Genomic DNA, 17,000 nt, shown 5'->3' with positions numbered 1-17,000 from the left:
ACAAACTAAGAAATAAAAACAACACTGGACCCATCAGCAATCCAAAGCCACTTGCTCATAGGCTACATTTGTGATTAGAAAGGCAGGAGTTCCGCCTTTCCAAACACTCAGGGCTCAGTCCGACATTTGAGCGATGGAGTCCGCTTTCCCTGAGCACACCCCGATGGGTGGTGGGGGACGGGCCTGGGAAGGTGGTGTGGGTGGTGTGGCGGGGGAGGGGGAGGGGGAAGGGGAGGCCGTTGACAGGGAGACAAAACTGTCCCTGGATGTAAACATCACCATGGAGACTTCACAAAGACTTGCCGGTGAAGATGCTTTCCCCTTCTTCCACCCCGGCAGGGTGGGAGGCAGGATGCCCACTGCCCTGGGCCTACACCGTGCTCTCCATCACCCACTCGGAGCTGCCGAAAGTTCCCCGGGCTCCCACCAGGTCGCTCTCCTCAAAGGGCAAGAGCATTCCGTTGACAGAGAGGCTGCGCTTTGTCCAGATGTTTGAGACCCTCCGAGGAGGGCTGTAGCCTCCTGGGGCGACCCCTCCAGCTGCTGCAGCTGCAGCCGCAAAGTCCCCCATGTCGAAGGAGTGGCTGCGTTTGGCCTTACCCTCCAGGGGCAAGGGGAGCAGGCTTTTGGCCCGGGCCGCAGGTGGCCCCAGCAGTGGCTCTCGGTCCGAGGGGTGGCCCCTGGCTGATGTCCCAGACCCTCTCCCGCCTGGAGTCCTGGAGTCAAGCAGCTCCTCCTTTCTCTGACTTTTGAGGTCCAAAGAGGCAAAGGCCCCCATCAGGCGATCAAGGTTGGGTTTGGGGCGGGGGGCAGGGGGTGGGAGCCTCCAGGGGCCCCGTCCCAGCCCCATGGCCTCCCCGATGCCCAGGGAGCTGGAGGAAGAGGAGTCGCTGCCTCGGGCCAGGCTGGCACTGAACTCCATGAGCTCATTGCGCACCACCACCTTGGGGGGCCCCGGCATGGGGGCCCCGCTATGTGCACTGCCCAGAGCAGGCGGCTGAGCCCCATTGGTCTGTGAGTGCATATTGCTGACGGCAGCAGCCGTCTTCCCGGGGACCTCCTGGTTGCAGACCTTGTAGCGCACCATGAGGATGACGATGAAGACCAGCAGCGTGGCCACAATGATGCCACCGATGACCAGGATCATGGTACCGCCCAGGATCTGGCTGTGCATCGACTGGCACTGTGGGTAGTCAGCCTTGGTGAAGAACTGGGCGCAGCCCACGATGTTGGTGGCCGTGAGCGTCGTGGCCGTGTCGTCCCACATGGCCAGCACGCACAGGTCGTAGCCAGTCCCTGACACCAGGTTGTTGACCACGAAGGCCTTGTTGGAGGCTGGGATCATCCTGGGGGGTAGGCGCAGAGGGAGAGGGAGTAGGGTTGGGGTGGGGGGACAGAGGCAGAAGTAGAAAAAAGAGAGAGGGTGACAGAGACAGGAGAGGTAGAGGGGGAGAGAGAGACATGCAGGGACACAGAGAGTGAGGCAGAGCGGGAAAGAGTGACAGAAATACAGGAAAAGGGAGAGATGAGGAGACAGGGAGGAGGGGGCGGAGGGCGGTGGAAGGACAGGCAGGTGATAGAAATAGGGCGCCGGAAATAGGAAGGAATCAGAGAGAGATGTGGAGGGGGCCCAGGTAAGAGAACAGGGAGACAGGATGGGGTAGAAAAGGAAATGAGAAAGAAAGATTCAGGGGCAGGGGATAGAAGTGTCAGAGAATGGTACACAGAGAAGAGACATCGGCGATCAGGTGTGGGAACAACCCAGAAGATGTGGGAAAAATAGATGAGTATGAGAGAAGAAGGAAGTGAGAAAGGGGAGGGTTGAGGGTGGAGACAATGGAAAGTTACAGATGGAGGTTCAGAGAAGGAAGGGGAGAGACTCAGCAAAGAGAAAGGAAACCCATGGGGAGGGGCAGAGGGAGGGACACGGAGAGGCAGAGAGATTAAAGGTGTGAAGAAGCAGACATTAAACAAAAGGGAATCCCCACCCCTCACTTCTGCTGCAAATAATCTGGGCAGGGGTGGGTGAGAGTCAGGCCAGCCCTGGCCCCTGGCAGCTGCCAGTGGAGGCTGGTTCCACCCCCTCTCTGTCCTGGGAGATTCCTCAGCTTTGACTGAGCCCCACTCCGAGCCTGGTGCTATACCGACTCACACACAAGGTCCTGTCCTCAGGAGCCAACCCCACCCTCATCTCCAAAGGCTTTCCCATGCCTCGGGAGGGAGAATGGGTGTCTAGCAGAAGAAAACTGGAGGCAGTAAGGGGGTGTTGCTTGGAGGTGGAGAGGATGGCGCAATGGTGAAGACTGGAGCGCAACGCTGCTTCCCAGAGGGAGAGGCCAGGTCCTCTGTCACTGCCATAGTAGGCCAGGCCCATCCAAAGACACTTGGCAAAGGGTTATCTCTGGTCGGGGAGGCCTTGAGTGGTCCCTCCACCTTAAGGGAGAGCCTGATAGAGACTGGGGCCCGGCCACTGTAGCCTGGGCCTCTCCTGCCTGGACCTTCAGGAAGCCTGGATGCAGGTGTCATGTGAACCCTGATCTCTATGGCCTGTGCTCAGGTATCACGCCTTCTGGTGGGTGCTCCTGGAGACAATGCCTGCTCACTCACAAACACTCCTGCAGAAACTCTCACCTCGGCCTGAAGGTGCCACATCTCTCTGCAGCCTTTCCCATCGCCCCTCTACCCAACCCCGCTCCCAGAGAGCCCTCCATTCTCCTGGCCCCTACTACTCCAGGGTGCTATCCGTGCCCGTCAACCCCTCACACCCAGAGCCAGGCAGCTTAATTGAGATCTCAAATATGAAATTCTGGAGCCTGAAAACTTTCACCTGGGAACTGTGCACGGAGGCTGGGACTGACAGGCAGGTATTGACATCCCGTCAGTGGGCAGCCGTGGAGGCTGCTGCCTCCCTGCCACTCTCGGCCTGCGTGGCTGCTAGGAAAGCCACAAGGAGGAAATAGAGACCTCTTCCCTTGTCCCCATCCCTGGCCCATAGCTACAGTGCATGGGACAGAAGAGGCAGAAAGAGGAGGTGGAGGCCTGGATCCAGCAAGGGCCCTGAGGCCAGCTGCTTAGGTCTATCTGACTCACCCGAGCATCATGGCAATCCTGTGCCCTTGTGTCACAGAGGAGGAATGGCCAAGCTCAGAGAGGCTAAGTGATTTGCCTGAGGTCACACAGCTGGGACTGCCAGGATGGGGCAGTTGGGACTTCAACACTAGCTGCTAGATCCACAGTCTGGGCTTATACTTTTCCACATACATGGATGTTTTTCCTTATCTCAGTGAAAACCCTGCCGGGCTCATGGCAAGCCAGCCACCCCCTTCCCTGGAGCAACACTCAGAGCCCACCGAGGCTCCTGCTCCTCCACCAGAAGGACCTCTGTTCTGCTGGGGCAGCTGCCGGGCAGAGCCCAGAGCTACACGGGCTCATTTCCTTCCCCCTTGGGGCTAGTGACGTGAGTTGGAGGGGCAGGAGAACAGTGACAATAGTAGCGCAAACACTTCATGGTAACTGCGTGCCAGGCTCTGTTTTAAGTGCCCTGTGTCTATCAACTCACTTAGCCCTACAGCAACTCTGAAGCAGCCACTCTGGTGGGAAGTGGAGAGGCAGAGGTGGTAAGCAAACAGCATGGCAGAGCCCGCCCTGTCCACTGTGACTCGCCGCGCTCCACCAGCTCCGCGTGGTGAGCAGTGGAAAAGGGTATCTGTTGGAGGAGGGGCTGGGTCGCTGGTTTATTGAGCACCTGATAAGTGACAAGGGTTTCCACTTTGAATATTGATTTAAACTTCACCACAATCGCAGGACACAGGAGATGGACTGCGAGCCCAGAAGTCACCTCAATGTTTAGCCGTCGTATCCTGGGAAGGAGGCAGACCCTGCTGCTGCTGCTGCTACTACTACTGATAATAATAATAGCAATAATAAAGAAGAGTAGCCGGCGGTGAGGACTCGCTCTGTGCCAGGATCTTCAAGAGGATTAACCTCATTTAATCCAACAGTTGTTGGGAGGTCATTACTAGCATTGTCCTCTCCATTTGCACATAAGGACCAGAGCTACAGAAAAGTGTAGCTGCCTGCCCGAGAGTGCCGGGCTAGTGAGCGGTAGAGCTGGGGTCTGAAGCAGGCAGTCTGGCCCCAGAGCCTCTGCTCCTGAGCACTGTGTCCTGCGGCCCCTCAGCCACTGCCCTGCCTTCCTGTCCTCCTCCAGCGGCTGCGTGTGGACCCTGCCTGGTCTCTCCCCAACCCCCTTGCTTCCCGAGTCTGGGAAAATCGGGTGCGACGAAGCAGCAATAGGGTTGCTGCTAAAGGAGGAGTAACAGGGTGAGGCTGAGCCTTGGGAAGAGGCTGGCACCAGGAATGAAGGGTCAGGCTTGGAACAATCTCCTACCGTAAATGGCCCTTCGGAAAGAGGGCCGGAGGAAAGGGCCTGCTTCCCAGGATTTAGAGCAGGAAAGCAGCTCCAGCTCCTGGTTCTTCTGCCTTGAGTGAGTGAGTGAGTGAGTGTGTGTGTGTGTGTGTGTGTGTTTGAGCCACCTGGCTTAAACAGCCTCGGTGGTCAAGTTTTCCTTTGCCAATAACAATAATAACCAGTGTTCACTGAGTGCTAATCTCGAGCCAGGAAGTTTACATGCTTTATCTCATTTAGCCTCCTGACAACCTCCAGAGTAAGCTGCTGTTATCATCCCCACTTAGAGAAGGAGGCAGCTAAGCAGTTTTCACTTTCCCTGGGGAGTGGAGCTGAGACCAGACCTGGATCCACTGGGAGTCAGAGCCCACACTCTTAGTCATAAGTAAGACCGTTCCCAGACTCAAGCAGCTGAAATGATGGGCTGCATGAGAAAGTCATGTGAAATTGGCACTATTCAGACTCTAGTGACAGAACCAAACTCATCTCCTGCTCATGTGGTCCTGTCCACCCCCTCATGCTCCTGATACTACGAACCATGGATCCTCTTGGATCTGGGGAGCCTGGACACCCCCTTCATTCATGCCCACATCCCGCTGGTACTCTGGCTGGTAGGTTCCACCTTCTGAATGTCTCCCTCCTTCCATCTCCATACATGCTTTTGCTTGGGCCTTGCCATCTCTGGTCTGGATGGATGCAGCGGCCTCCAAAGCGGCCTCCCTGCCTCCGGATGTGCTCCCTTAAGGTCTGTGCTCAGCACCATTGCCTCCAGAGTGCTACAGTAAAGCACAACTCTGGCCGTGTCCCTCAGCCACTGAAACACTCTTCAAGGGCTAGCCATGACCCACAAGGAACATCCAGGTGCCTGAGCTGGGCTCCCAAACCAGGCTTCCCATCACATTCTTGTCCTTCCACCCACACACCCTCAACCTTGCCCACATTCTTAAAACATCTTGGAATCAGTCGGGCCCTTCAGAGGCAGAAAGCACACTCACAGAGGGATAGCAGAAGACTTTGCCTTCAAAGGCTCTCATTAAAAAGAGGTGGATGGGGATGGGGAACCACAAGAGAACAAGAACTAACTCAGGGCTAGCAGTGACCCAGCTGTTTCCAGACTCAGGAAGGAGAGAGAATCATGCGGGTCTGCACTACTGAGTGTGGCCCACAGGTGGATGCTTGTCCATGAGCTCTTTGTTCCTGGTCCATGATCAGACAACACAGAAACCGAGGGTAAGCTTTAAGAAAATTTTGTGGCTATTTGGCCCTGATTGTGACATCTAAGTGCATGATCATCTTTTCTGCTTTATTCTTACAAAAGCATTGGTCTGCAACGGAGTGGGGAAAAACCAAAGCTTGTCCTCCACCATAAATAGCTTGAGAAGCACTGATGTGTAGCAGGGGTCCTCAGCCTCAGCACTACTAACACTTAGGCTGGATAAGTCTTGGTTGTGGGGCTGTCCTGTGTGCTGTAGGATGTTTAACAGCATCCCTGGCCTCTACCCACTGGGTACCAGTGGCATCACCAGTTGTGACAACTAAAAATGTCTCCAAACATTGCCAAATGTCCTCTGGGGGATAAATCTCCCCCTGTTGAGACATACTGGTCTAGAAAATTTCGGGACAGAGGCAGCCAGGGGCAACCACACAGGCTGTGAGAGGACCAGATAAACAAGTACCCTGGCCTCGCTCTCTTCCCTCCTCCCAGTCTTCTGCTACTGTCCCCCATGGCTGAACCTAACCAAAAGCCAGCGTTTATGGGTGCACACTGGTCAGTCTTTCAGGTCACACAGCAGCGGGGAGGAGGGCAGAGTGGATCTGGAGAGGCAAAACATGGTATCTGGCACAACCACCAGGTCACAACCCTCTTTGTGAAAGACTCATCCTGAAGTCCTGATAGATTTCTTTCCATCACATAAATGAGCGACATCTCTTTTAGCAGGAAACATGCATTGCTATTTTAAGTTGCTCCAAAGTGTTAACTTTAATTAAGCTCATATGCTCTCAAGTACAATTTAAAACTATAACCCCAAGCGCTTACCCAGGAAAAAATAAAACAGGCGGTAAATGGCTGCTTCTGAGTTGCTTTTCTTTCTTTCTTTCTTTCTTTTCTTCATATTAATATTCTTTTGGCATTTGTTCATACAATTTAACACCAACAAACAAATCTACAGCTGATTTCTACAGCTGATAGCAGAGGTTTAAGAAGAAATCACAGGAGCAAACTGGTTATTCCATTGCTAGCTCTCGGATCTGTCTTTCCTTTCACCTGCCTGCCTCTGGAACTACATTTCCCAGCCTCCCTTGTCTTTTCCCAGGCTCCTATGCTTTCTTGCTTCCAGGTAGAGTTGGCCAATGGAGGCTCTGGAAGAAGACTGGTGGGTAGGAGGAGGAGGAGAGAAGCCAGGTGTTTCTTCCCTTTTTTTCTGCTTCAACTAGTGTCCCCCTGTCAGCTACCAGCTCAGTGGGGGTGGCGGGGTCTAGCTCCTGCCAGACCTTAGGATCTTAGGCTCTGATCATACCATCTCCTCCATGTACCTCCATCCTTGGGTGGGGGCGGGCGGTGGCACCTGCTGTAGCTAATCTCTGTGATGCCAGCTGTTCCCTGGTTGACCCCTCGGCAATTCCATCACCTGTAACCCAACCCCTGTACTGAATTCCCTCTTAGGTCTAGAGTGTTCTTTTTGTTCCTTGCCTGAATCCTGGATGAGACAAGGAGATAAACTTCACCCGACAGGAAGGGAAAACTCAACTTTTTCCTTGCACTTTGGGAGAAAACTATGATTACTTTATGTCAGCAGCCGCACCTCTGGGCCTAGTAGAGCTCCAGTTGTAGGAAGCACTCTGACACCTCCTCTGAACCACTTGTCACTCCCCAAATCCACCACCTGACCCCTTCGCATAGAGCAGCCCCTCTTCCTAGAAAGAGGGGCTGTCCTTCTCCACCCGGTGACCTCGACTTTCAAGGCCTGACTCCACGTCACCTCTGACCCCACCCAGAACCCTCCTGCCCTCTGCTCCCACAGCAGCCCCCGCATCCCTCTGCTAGAGCCCTTCTCTGTGGAGAAGCGTGTCTTCCCGGAGGACACGGGCTGGGCTGTGTCTTCATCTTTGCGGCTCCCCTGCCAATCATGATATCTGGCCTCGAGTCACTGCTGAGTAAATATTTACCCTACGGTTGAGCAGTGAACGAACGAGCGCTTTGCTAAACGTTAAGGCCTATACAAATGTGAGGGAGTCTTAGTTAAATATGATGGCTGGCTAACGGCGCTCTCAGACACTGGCTGGTCCTGAGGAGAACTTTCGGGAGAGGCGTTTTTCTTCATCCTTGAAGCGCACCCTGTGGACTCCTGATAACCTTTATGGACACGCATGTAGATACGTGTTGGGGTGTGCGAGTTCAGGAGTATAGGTGGATGTGTGTGCATGTGTGTGAAAAATGTGTTGGGGCATGTCTGCGTGTCTATCGTTTGAGAACCGGCTGTGGGGCTATTTGTGAGCGTGTGTGTGTATGTGCGCATATGTGTGTATAGGTGTTCACATATACATGGTACACAAAGGTTCTGGTTCCAGACAATGCTAACTGCCCTGGCCCTCTCCCACCCCACCCCCAGCCCCGAGAGGCTCCTACAGGTCCCCTAACACTTCTGATGGGACTCCCGGTGTGACTTCTTCCAGAGACACTTGCAGACCAAGCCTGCCCTTTCCTAACTGCTACCGTTAAAGCTACCATGCGGGGCGTCTGGGGATGGGAATTGGGGAGGTCCTCATAGTCCCTCTCTGGGCCTCGGGGCAAAGCGTGTGAGCTGACCACCAAGGTCCACTGTCCCCTTCTCGTGGGCTCACTCCAGACTGCATTCCCCAGCTGCCTGCGCAGTTATTGGTGTCCAGGTGGGAGGTTCTGGCAAATGGAATGTGGTGGCAGCAGTACGTGTGACCGCTGGGCCAAGCCTTAAAAGGTGGGGGTGGGCAGGTACCTGCCCCATTCTCCTCTCCTTTTGCTGGCTGGACCCTGGGTGTGATGGCCAGGTTTGGCCATGTAGATGACAATGAGGCCTACCCGAGGGGTGGTGGAAACCAGGTGCCCTTCCATGGGAGGAGGGCCTCCTGGCTAATGCGGTAAACCGCCCAGGATTCTTGGGAGAATGAGTTTGAGACCTTTTGTATTTGCACCATTTGCTGCAGTGTTAGCCTCTCCTGACTAATACAGCCCCCTGCAGATAAGATGAGGTGGACCCGAGGAGTGGGTTACGTGTAGTGTGTGACAGAGAAAAAGAGAGGGTGTGAGTGCGTGGGACTGGGTGTGTGTTTGCGTAAGAGGAAGAAGTCTGTGCTGGCATCTACACAAGAAAGGCAAGTCCTGCCTTCCTGGGGTTGTCAGCCAAGCCACCTCTCTTACTTCCAGCCTCCATCCCCCTCAGCCCCCAGCACCACCAAGTCTAGGTGCTCTTCCCTCCCTCTCCCCTCCCCCATCCATGATGCACCCAGCTGCCTGTGAGCCCCAGCACTAATTTGGAGAAGCCACGTCAAGCTGCCCTCACTCTACTTCCTCCACTCCCCTGGCTCTGCACCCTCATTACTGGCTCTTCACAGAATCACCAGCCTGCCAACGCCTCTGACCAGCCATGAGATCTCAGGGCACAGGAAAGGGCCTCATTAAACCGAGGCAAGCAGCCCAGCTCCCAGGCCTCCGCTTCTCCCTGCCAGCCACAAAGGGGTCTGTTTGCTTCCCTGTCCAAGTGCAAGGTTGCCGAGGACACGTGGCTGGTTCTGTCTGGCCTACGACTTATTGAGCACATGTGCCATGTATGGGGGACTTGACGGGCAGGGTCTCAGATTCTGCACACTGACTCTGTGCAGCAGGAGTAATTATCCCCACACCACAGATGAAGAAACTGAGACTCGGGCAGATCGGTCACCTGCTCAGGTTCACACAGCTGGAAAGCGGCTGAGCCAAGGGTGTAAGCCAGGTCTGCCAGGCCACTGAAAGTGATCTTTCCTATACTGTATTACCTTGAACTGAATTGAGCAGAATCAGATTGTAGCAGGAAGCAAGTATTAGAGTCAGGCTAACAGTTTGACAGCAATTAAAAAACAAAAACAAAAACACAAACATACATTATTACACTGGCAGCTAACATTTATTGAAAATTTGCTATATGTCAAGCACTGTTCTGAGCACTCTACCTGTATGAACGTATTTCACCCTCATAGCAACTCTGTGAGAGAGGGACTATTATTATCCTCATGTTACAGAAGAAGAAATCAAGGCTCAGAGAAGTTAAGTGATTTACCCAAGATCACACAGAGAGAATGTTTGTGCCTAGCCAAGATTTGAACCCCGCACTCTCACATTACCTCAATCAGTGCTCTTGATGACCCTGGGAAGTACCTTTCATAATTAAGCTCCCCATCCTAGAGACAGTGGTTAGCTGAATGGCCCTGAGGCCACATGGCTAACCAGGTTAGAGATGGAATTCCCATGAGCGATGAGGGTTGCTGTGCTACTTCTGAATGCTCTTGGGAGGTCTGAAGGAAGTGAGCTACGTGGATATCTCTTGGCAGTTTCTCCCCACCCACACACACAGAGGGCGCTGCCAGTGCAAAGGCCCAGAGGCAGGGACAGTGAGGAGGCTGGTATGGCCAAAACAGAGTGATGGAAAGGGAGAGTGGTAGGAAATGAAGTCACCAAAGAAGTGCTCTGACTCTGAGGATGTGCTGGGTGCCAGTGCTGAGAAGGATTCTGAGGCTGTGTTCAAACTCAGTGGGACAGAGTGCTGTGGGTCTGGAAGAACCAGTGTTTTATATTTGCTGTTTCTGGTCTAGGGATGAGCGAGAAGTTAGAGAGAACTACTGCAATTATCAGTACAAGTTGCAGAATCCCTTTTCTGGTTTTGGTGCCAGATGCTGGCCTTTCTTGAATGCACAGCCCTCAGGGACAACAGGGGAAGGTGCAGGGCTGCTCTTTAGAATGGGATTATCATGAATCTGGCATGACTCAGTCAAGGCTCGAAGGATCAGGAGCCTCTTTTCAACTTCTGAGAAGGGCGAGGGGCCAGGCGCCAGGCTCTGCCGCTGCCCTATGCCTTTGCCCCTTCTGAGGACGGGGGCTCCCCATGTGCCCCGGGACATTCGGTCTTACTGGCAATCACTTTACTCTGTCAGCACATAAAGGAGCCACATTCAACATGACTGGGAATCTGAGGCAAAGGACCCCTAAGTCCATTCCCACAGCCCTCAGGACAGCAGGCAGGGTAAGGGATCAAAACTCCCTGTAGAATTGGCTTCTAGGTGAACCATTTTGCTCTCCTCCCCCAGCCTCTCTTCTACAAGCAGCCAGAGGGATCCTGTTAACACCCAGGTCAGATCAATTCCTTCCTCTGCTCAAGGACCCCAGTGAGGCTTGTCTCATGTAGTCAAAGTCTTCACATGGCTCACAGGCCCCTTGTGATCTACCTCTTACCCCTCTGATTTCCTCTTCTCCTACTCACCCTGCTCACTCTGCACTAGTTCCCTGGCCTCCCTGCTACTCCTCAGACTTGCCTGGGGTACTCCTGCCTTGGGGCCTTTGCACTGCCTGTTGCCCCTACTTGGATGCTGTTTCTCCAGATGTCCACATGCTCACTGCCTCACCTCCTCCTGCCTCAGTGTTATCTCCTCTGACTGACCCATTTAACGTTGCCCCCCACCACCAAGCCCCTTACTCTGCTCTGTTTTTTTCTCATTGCACTTTTATTGCCTGAGAAACACTATCATTTGCTTATTTACTAGGCTTACTGTTAATTCTCTTTCTGTCCTTCCGCTAGAATCTCAGCTCCCTAAGATCAGGGTTTTTGGTCTGTTTTGTTCCCTGATATTTCCCCAGCCTCTAGAACAACACTTGGCACATAGTAGACCCTCAAAAACCTTTGTAGGGCAGGTGAATGAAATGAATATTCTATATTGGCACTGCTCAATATAGTAGCTACACATGGTCTTTTAAATTTAACTTCAAATTAATTAAATTTAATTGAAATAAAAAATTCAGTTCCTCAGTCATAGTAGGCACATTTCAAGAGCTCAGTAATCATGTGTGGCCTGTGGCTGCCACACTAGGCAGCGCAGCTGTGGGGTGGCTGGCCATCGCAGTCCTACCAGCCGCCGGCGCTCTGAGAGAGCAGGCTGAACAGCCTTGTTACACCCTCCAGCAGGTGGGAGGAATACCATCACTTCCTGCATGAGCCCCAGACAGATGGGCCAGGCCAGGCCAGGGAGTGTTGTCAGGCTCAGGGACAGCTCCTGTGCAGGGACGGTTGGTCTTGAGGGCTTCGATCCGGGCCTCTAGCTCTGTCTCCCCAGCCATTCTCTCTGTGACCCTGGAGAGCTGCATCACTTGTTTTTGTTTCTTCCCCCTCCCCTCGGCTCCTGGGACCTCCAGGTTCAGAGGGGTCCCTCTGGGGTTCCTCCAGGCCTGACTCAAGCTCGTCTGCCCTGGGAGTGCTCTGTCTCTCCTCCGCCTCCCCCTCAGCCTGTGGTCCAGCCCTCTCCCAAGACTCCCTCCCCTTGGCAGGGCAGCCCCCTTTATGCACAGTCCTCAGGCGGGGGCTTTGGGTCCCTCTGGTCCTCTGTTGCTATACCCTTGTTCCTGCTTTTCTACTTCCCATCCACTAGTTACCCTTATACTTTTGTTGCCTAAGTCTCTATAAAGAAAAATCCCTGATAAATCCAGTCACCACGATCAATGTCACCCCTCTGAGCAATACCGACCATTGGAAAGAGAGGCGGCAGGGGGCAGTGGTGATGAGCAGAAACTCTGGAGCTGGGCTGCTGGGTTCAAATGCTGATTTTGCCTCTTCCTAGCTGTAATAACCTAACCCATCATGGGCCACTCCTTAGCCTGTCTGTGCCTTAGTTTCCTTGAAATATCCTATTTCTGTAAAATGGGGCATTTATAATGTCTGCCTTGTAGGGTTGTTATGAGGTTTGAATGAGTCATGATTCACGAGGATCCTAAGTCAGTGTCTGGCCCACAATGAGAACCACTGGAGGGCTGGTTATATAAAGGACTGGATGGTGCTGAACTAAAAGAAACGTGTCTCTGATAGTGGAAATCCAGGCCTCGAGAGTTTGTGGCTGGCAAGTCTGTAAGCTAGAAACCGGGAGATGTGGGCAGTGCCTGGCTCCTCGCTCAGCCAACAGGAGACATCGCAGCTTCAACAGTCACAGCAGCAGGATGTGTTTTCCCTTTGTACGTGACTCCAAAAGACTCTTTCGGAAGACACGTGGTGACAGTGTTAGTTTAGCTCCGGCTGAGTGAGTGCAGAGATTAGTGGAAACTAAGCCAAAGTGAGCCGAGCCCCAGCAGGCTGCCCCTTCGTCCATCCCCTGGAGGAAGGGCTTACCTGGTGACAGGTGAGGACCTGACCTGGGGAGGCCCTGTCTTTGCTCCCTGACTCAGGAAGCATGGCAGATCCAGCAGCCTGGCAAGAGTTTAGGAAATCGCTGCCCTGTATTTGGCTGAAACAAATGTCAGGAAGGGAGTTTTCCCTGCTCCGTGGTGCTCCTCCATGAAGAGGGTGAGCCAGGAGGTCAGACTGTGAGCACTGGGACTGGACCACCGGTGTTTAAAGCCTGCTTACTGACTGTGTGACCTTGGGCAAGCCACTTAACCTCTCTGTATAGGCGGACAGATGATAGGGCCTGCCTCACAGGGTTGCTATGAGGACTAAATGAGTCAGTGGCTGGAATTTAAATTGTGTTTGGCCCAACACAACCTTAGTGTGTGCTACTGATTATGACTGAGGGAGTCATCTGGTCCCAACAAGGGCAGAGAGATGAATCCAGCAGGCAGGAGGGTAGATTAAATATGGACTAGTGAGGCAGATGCACAGGCGCACAGCCTTGCTCAGGCCCAGCCATCTGAGACCTGGCAGTCGTCCCTGTGCGGGCTGCTGGCCCCAGCCCGCCCTCCGGCCCGCACTTCTCTGGCCAACCCCCCAACATGTGGCTAGCCCTTTCCAGTTCTCCCTCTGCCATCTCTACCCACAGACCACAGGAAGGGTAGGCTGAGGGGGGCCCACGACCCCCTTTTAGCAGGCTCCTATGGCTGTCAGCCCTCCACTCACACACTTCCAGGGCCACGCCAGGCCACCCACCCCTGTTCCACGCCACTCTGAGTGGGTCAGAATCTCTGCTCACACTGGGCTGTGGTCTGGCAGCTGCTACTTTATCCCACTGGACCCAACTTAACCCCATAGGGCACCTGGAACAAGGTGTTTCTTTCTCCAACACATACATGTCTGTGCTTCCCAAATAGTGCAGCGGCTCTCCCACCCCACCTGGAGTTTCCACTTTCCCAGAATTAACATTTCCATCTCTTCCAACCATTTCTTTGGGACAAGGTTTCCAGCTTGCATCCCAGCTGCTCCCCTCTGATCACACGCCAATTTGTCTTCAGCCCTCCTGTGTGTGTGTGTGTGCACGCGCGCACGTGTGTTGCGGGGGGGGGGGGTCCTTAACCAGATAACAGAGTCATATTCCCCCAGCCAGACATCCTACCTCTCCTGAGGCCTCCCCACCCAAGACAATGTTGGACTTTCTGGAAGTTGCTCCGCACCGGAGGCTCACATTGAGCAGGTGGCTAATGGAAACACCCTGTGATTTTTCCAGGGCTGCTATTCAGCCTTTGTTCCCATTCTGTTCCCCTAAAGCAGCATTCTGACCACTGTAGGCTGAGCCAACCCAGGCTAGGTCCCCAGCCCACATCAGGCCTCTCTCCATCTCCCTGTAAGTCTGGATCTCTCTGTCCCTCCTCATCCCAGTTTCTATAGACATGGAACTTTTCTCTCCATGTAACTGTCCTTAGCTCCCAGCCCCCAAGGACTGGGTCAGCATACCTCAGGGAAAAAAATGTAAGCATTGAGATTTGGCAGAAATCTCTCCTCCAAGACTGGTTCTGCTTCCAGCCAACTGTGTGACTCAGGTTCATTTTTTTCCTCTCTCTGAGCCTCAGTTTGCTCACGTGTGAAATGAGGATAGCAGTCCCAACCTGCAGTAAGTGTGAGAAATAAAGTGTAATGGGGATAAACACAACTGCCCCCTCCACTCGCCTCCCAGGGCCACTTGGTACTCAAACGATGATGAGGGTGGCGATGATAGTTGCCATTTATCTCCTCAAGGAGCTGAGAAAAGTCGCTCAATAACAATTCATTACTTACAAAAAAAAAAGTACAAGGTGTCAGACCAATTACAACTTGTTGTAAACACAGGAGTGAGGAAAACGAAGGTTCCCCACAAGCCACATCCAAACGCTCTAGCACAACCAGCAGACTCCAAGCCAATGCCACCCAATGATGTATTTGATAGACGACTGCCCATAATTTCCTGGGGACACCACGCAGGGGCAAAGTCACCTGTGGCACCAACCTCCTTAACGGTGCTATTGCTTCAGCCGCACATGCGCTAACATTGGACTACCGAGAAAAGATTTGTACGGCTTTTGCACAAGAATGCCATGCAAGTTCATGAAGCGTTCCGCATTTTAGTGAAATTTTGACACATGTTTACAACCTGGATGAATCTTGACATTATGCTAAGTGAAATAAGCCAGATGCAAAAGGGCAAATACTGTGTGTTTCCACTTAGGTGAGCTACCTAGAGTGGTCAAATTTATAAACAGAAGGTAGGAGAGTGTTTGCCAGGGCTAGGGGGAGGTGGGAACGGGGAGTTAGCATTTGATGGGTACAGAGTTGCAGTCGGCGGTGATGAAAAAGTGGTGAAGATGGATGTCGGCGATGGCTTCACAACAACATGAATGCACTTCAGGCCCCTGCCCTGTACACTTAAAAATGGTTAAAACAGTAAATTTTATGTTGTGTATATTTTAGCACAATAAAAAAAATAGTGGCCAAAAAGATGCTCTCACAAAGCAAATTCTGCCAGGTGGGCAGGAAGAGGAGAAGGTGTTGGAAACATTTGTCACTTCAGTGTGGCTGATGCACACTCGGGTGGCAGTCACCACTGGCAGGGGCGGGGACTTGGTTGGCCCAGTCAGATCTGGGGCTGTAGGCAGAATCTGGGGAGGGGGTAGGGTGGAGTAGAGCAGTCCCCTGGCCATCTGCTTGCTCTCTTTTACACCTGTCCTGTCTGTTGAAGAGCAGGCGGCTCCAGAGCAGAGCTTGGCACACAACAAATACATACAAAGAGGCTGCAGAAGACAGAGTGTGGCGGCTCCCAGCATCCGCTGTGCTGTCCACTGGGTCTGGGCTCAAATCCCACTCTGCTGCTGACTGGCTGTGTGAACCAAGGCGGATTATCTAAGCCTCTCTGTCTTAGTTATGTAAGATGCTACTACCTACTTTGTAGTCCTAGTGTCAAGATTAAATGAGATAAAGTGTATCAAACATTTGGCATGACACCTGGCAATAAATCAGTGAACAGCAAACACTTGGTTTTGTTTGAATGACAATGGTGATGTCAGTGACGATCCCTGATAGAAAACATCAAGGTGACAGGAAGTCTTCAGTCATTTCATGGATGGGTTTCAGGGCCCTCTCTGACTTTTCCCCCTAATTTTAATCCCCTCCCTCTGTCAGACCAGAAAAGCTTCTTGAAGAAGGGACCTGTGTCACCCCTCATCCCAGGTACATCTGTGCTGTGGCGGAAAAGCCTATTGACTGTGCAGTGTAGGTAAGTCACTTCTGAGCCTCACTCAATTTTCTTGCCTGCAAAGTGGGCTAATAGTATTGATCCTATGGTATCTTTGTGAAAGTTAAATACAATGATATTTGTTCAGTACTGAGTTCAGTGCTCAGGGTATGTCTGTGCAATAAAATGCAGCCATGATTATGCTTGGATTTGGTGTCTGAAGATCAGTTCAAATCCTGGCCCTGACAGCTGCTGGCTGAGTGATCTTGAACCAGCACACTGCACCCCTCTGAATCTCAGTTTCCTCATCTGTCAAATGGGAATGACAGTGCTGCTCCCCCACACCGATAGGACTACTGGGAAAACCTACCAAGCTCCTGGGATGCAGTATATAAATGGTCACATGCTCACAAAGGTGAGGTGTCATTTTTTTTTATAATGGAGACTCTCGTCACCCTTGCATGAATGAGTGGCCAAGAAACTGGCTGGCACCTCCCTAAGGGCCGCTCCAAGCTGTGTGCCTGGAGGCTGGACCCCACGACCGAGGCACCGGCTCCACGTCCTGCTTGCTGAGCTGCAGTGCCATCGTGCCTGCTGCCTCACCCCGCAGAGAGATGCCCTTTCCAGCTGCGGTCGGGAGGAGCCTGCTCAGCACTTCTCCAGCCTGCGTTTCTGCTGATCCTACCCCGGACACCTCTGCCTCTAACAAGCAGGCTGGCCGGGAAGGGATTAATCACGGTGGGGAGATCAACCAGTGAAGCGAGACCTCAGTGGGCAGTGGGGAGGCCGCTCTGTCCAGTCATGTGGATAGGGGAGCAGGGGTTTCCCACCCACCAAATGTTCTCCAGTCCAGCGGATGGACAAGGCTCTAACCCTGCCTCTGTCATAGATTTATTTTGTGACTGTGGGCAAGTCTCTTTCCTTCTCTGTGCTTCAATGTCTAATTCTGACATTCTAGAATTCCACAAGC

At 53.0% G+C, this 17,000-nt stretch overlaps 1 protein-coding gene across 7 annotated transcripts in view; it reads right to left on the bottom strand.

Annotated features, from left to right (window-relative positions):
* The window catches only part of LRFN2 (leucine rich repeat and fibronectin type III domain containing 2), a 190,990-nt gene that overhangs the window by 25,429 nt on the left and 148,561 nt on the right, over positions 1-17,000 (bottom strand). For 6 of the 7 annotated variants that reach the window (XM_015237470.3, XM_072945072.1, XM_072945070.1 and 3 more), the window contains one exon: positions 41-1,346. The exons of the other annotated variant lie outside the window; for it this stretch is intronic. In XM_015237470.3, coding sequence (XP_015092956.1) covers positions 371-1,346 — 976 coding nt within the window. In that variant the 3' untranslated portion in view covers positions 41-370. Of the gene's footprint in view, positions 1-40; positions 1,347-17,000 lie in introns of those variants that run through there. 7 annotated transcript variants of the gene reach the window in all.

The sequence above is a fragment of the Vicugna pacos genome, chromosome 20, assembly GCF_048564905.1.
Source record: "Vicugna pacos chromosome 20, VicPac4, whole genome shotgun sequence".
Lineage (NCBI taxonomy): Eukaryota > Metazoa > Chordata > Mammalia > Artiodactyla > Camelidae > Vicugna > Vicugna pacos.
This window is presented reverse-complemented; position numbering and strand designations above follow the sequence as displayed.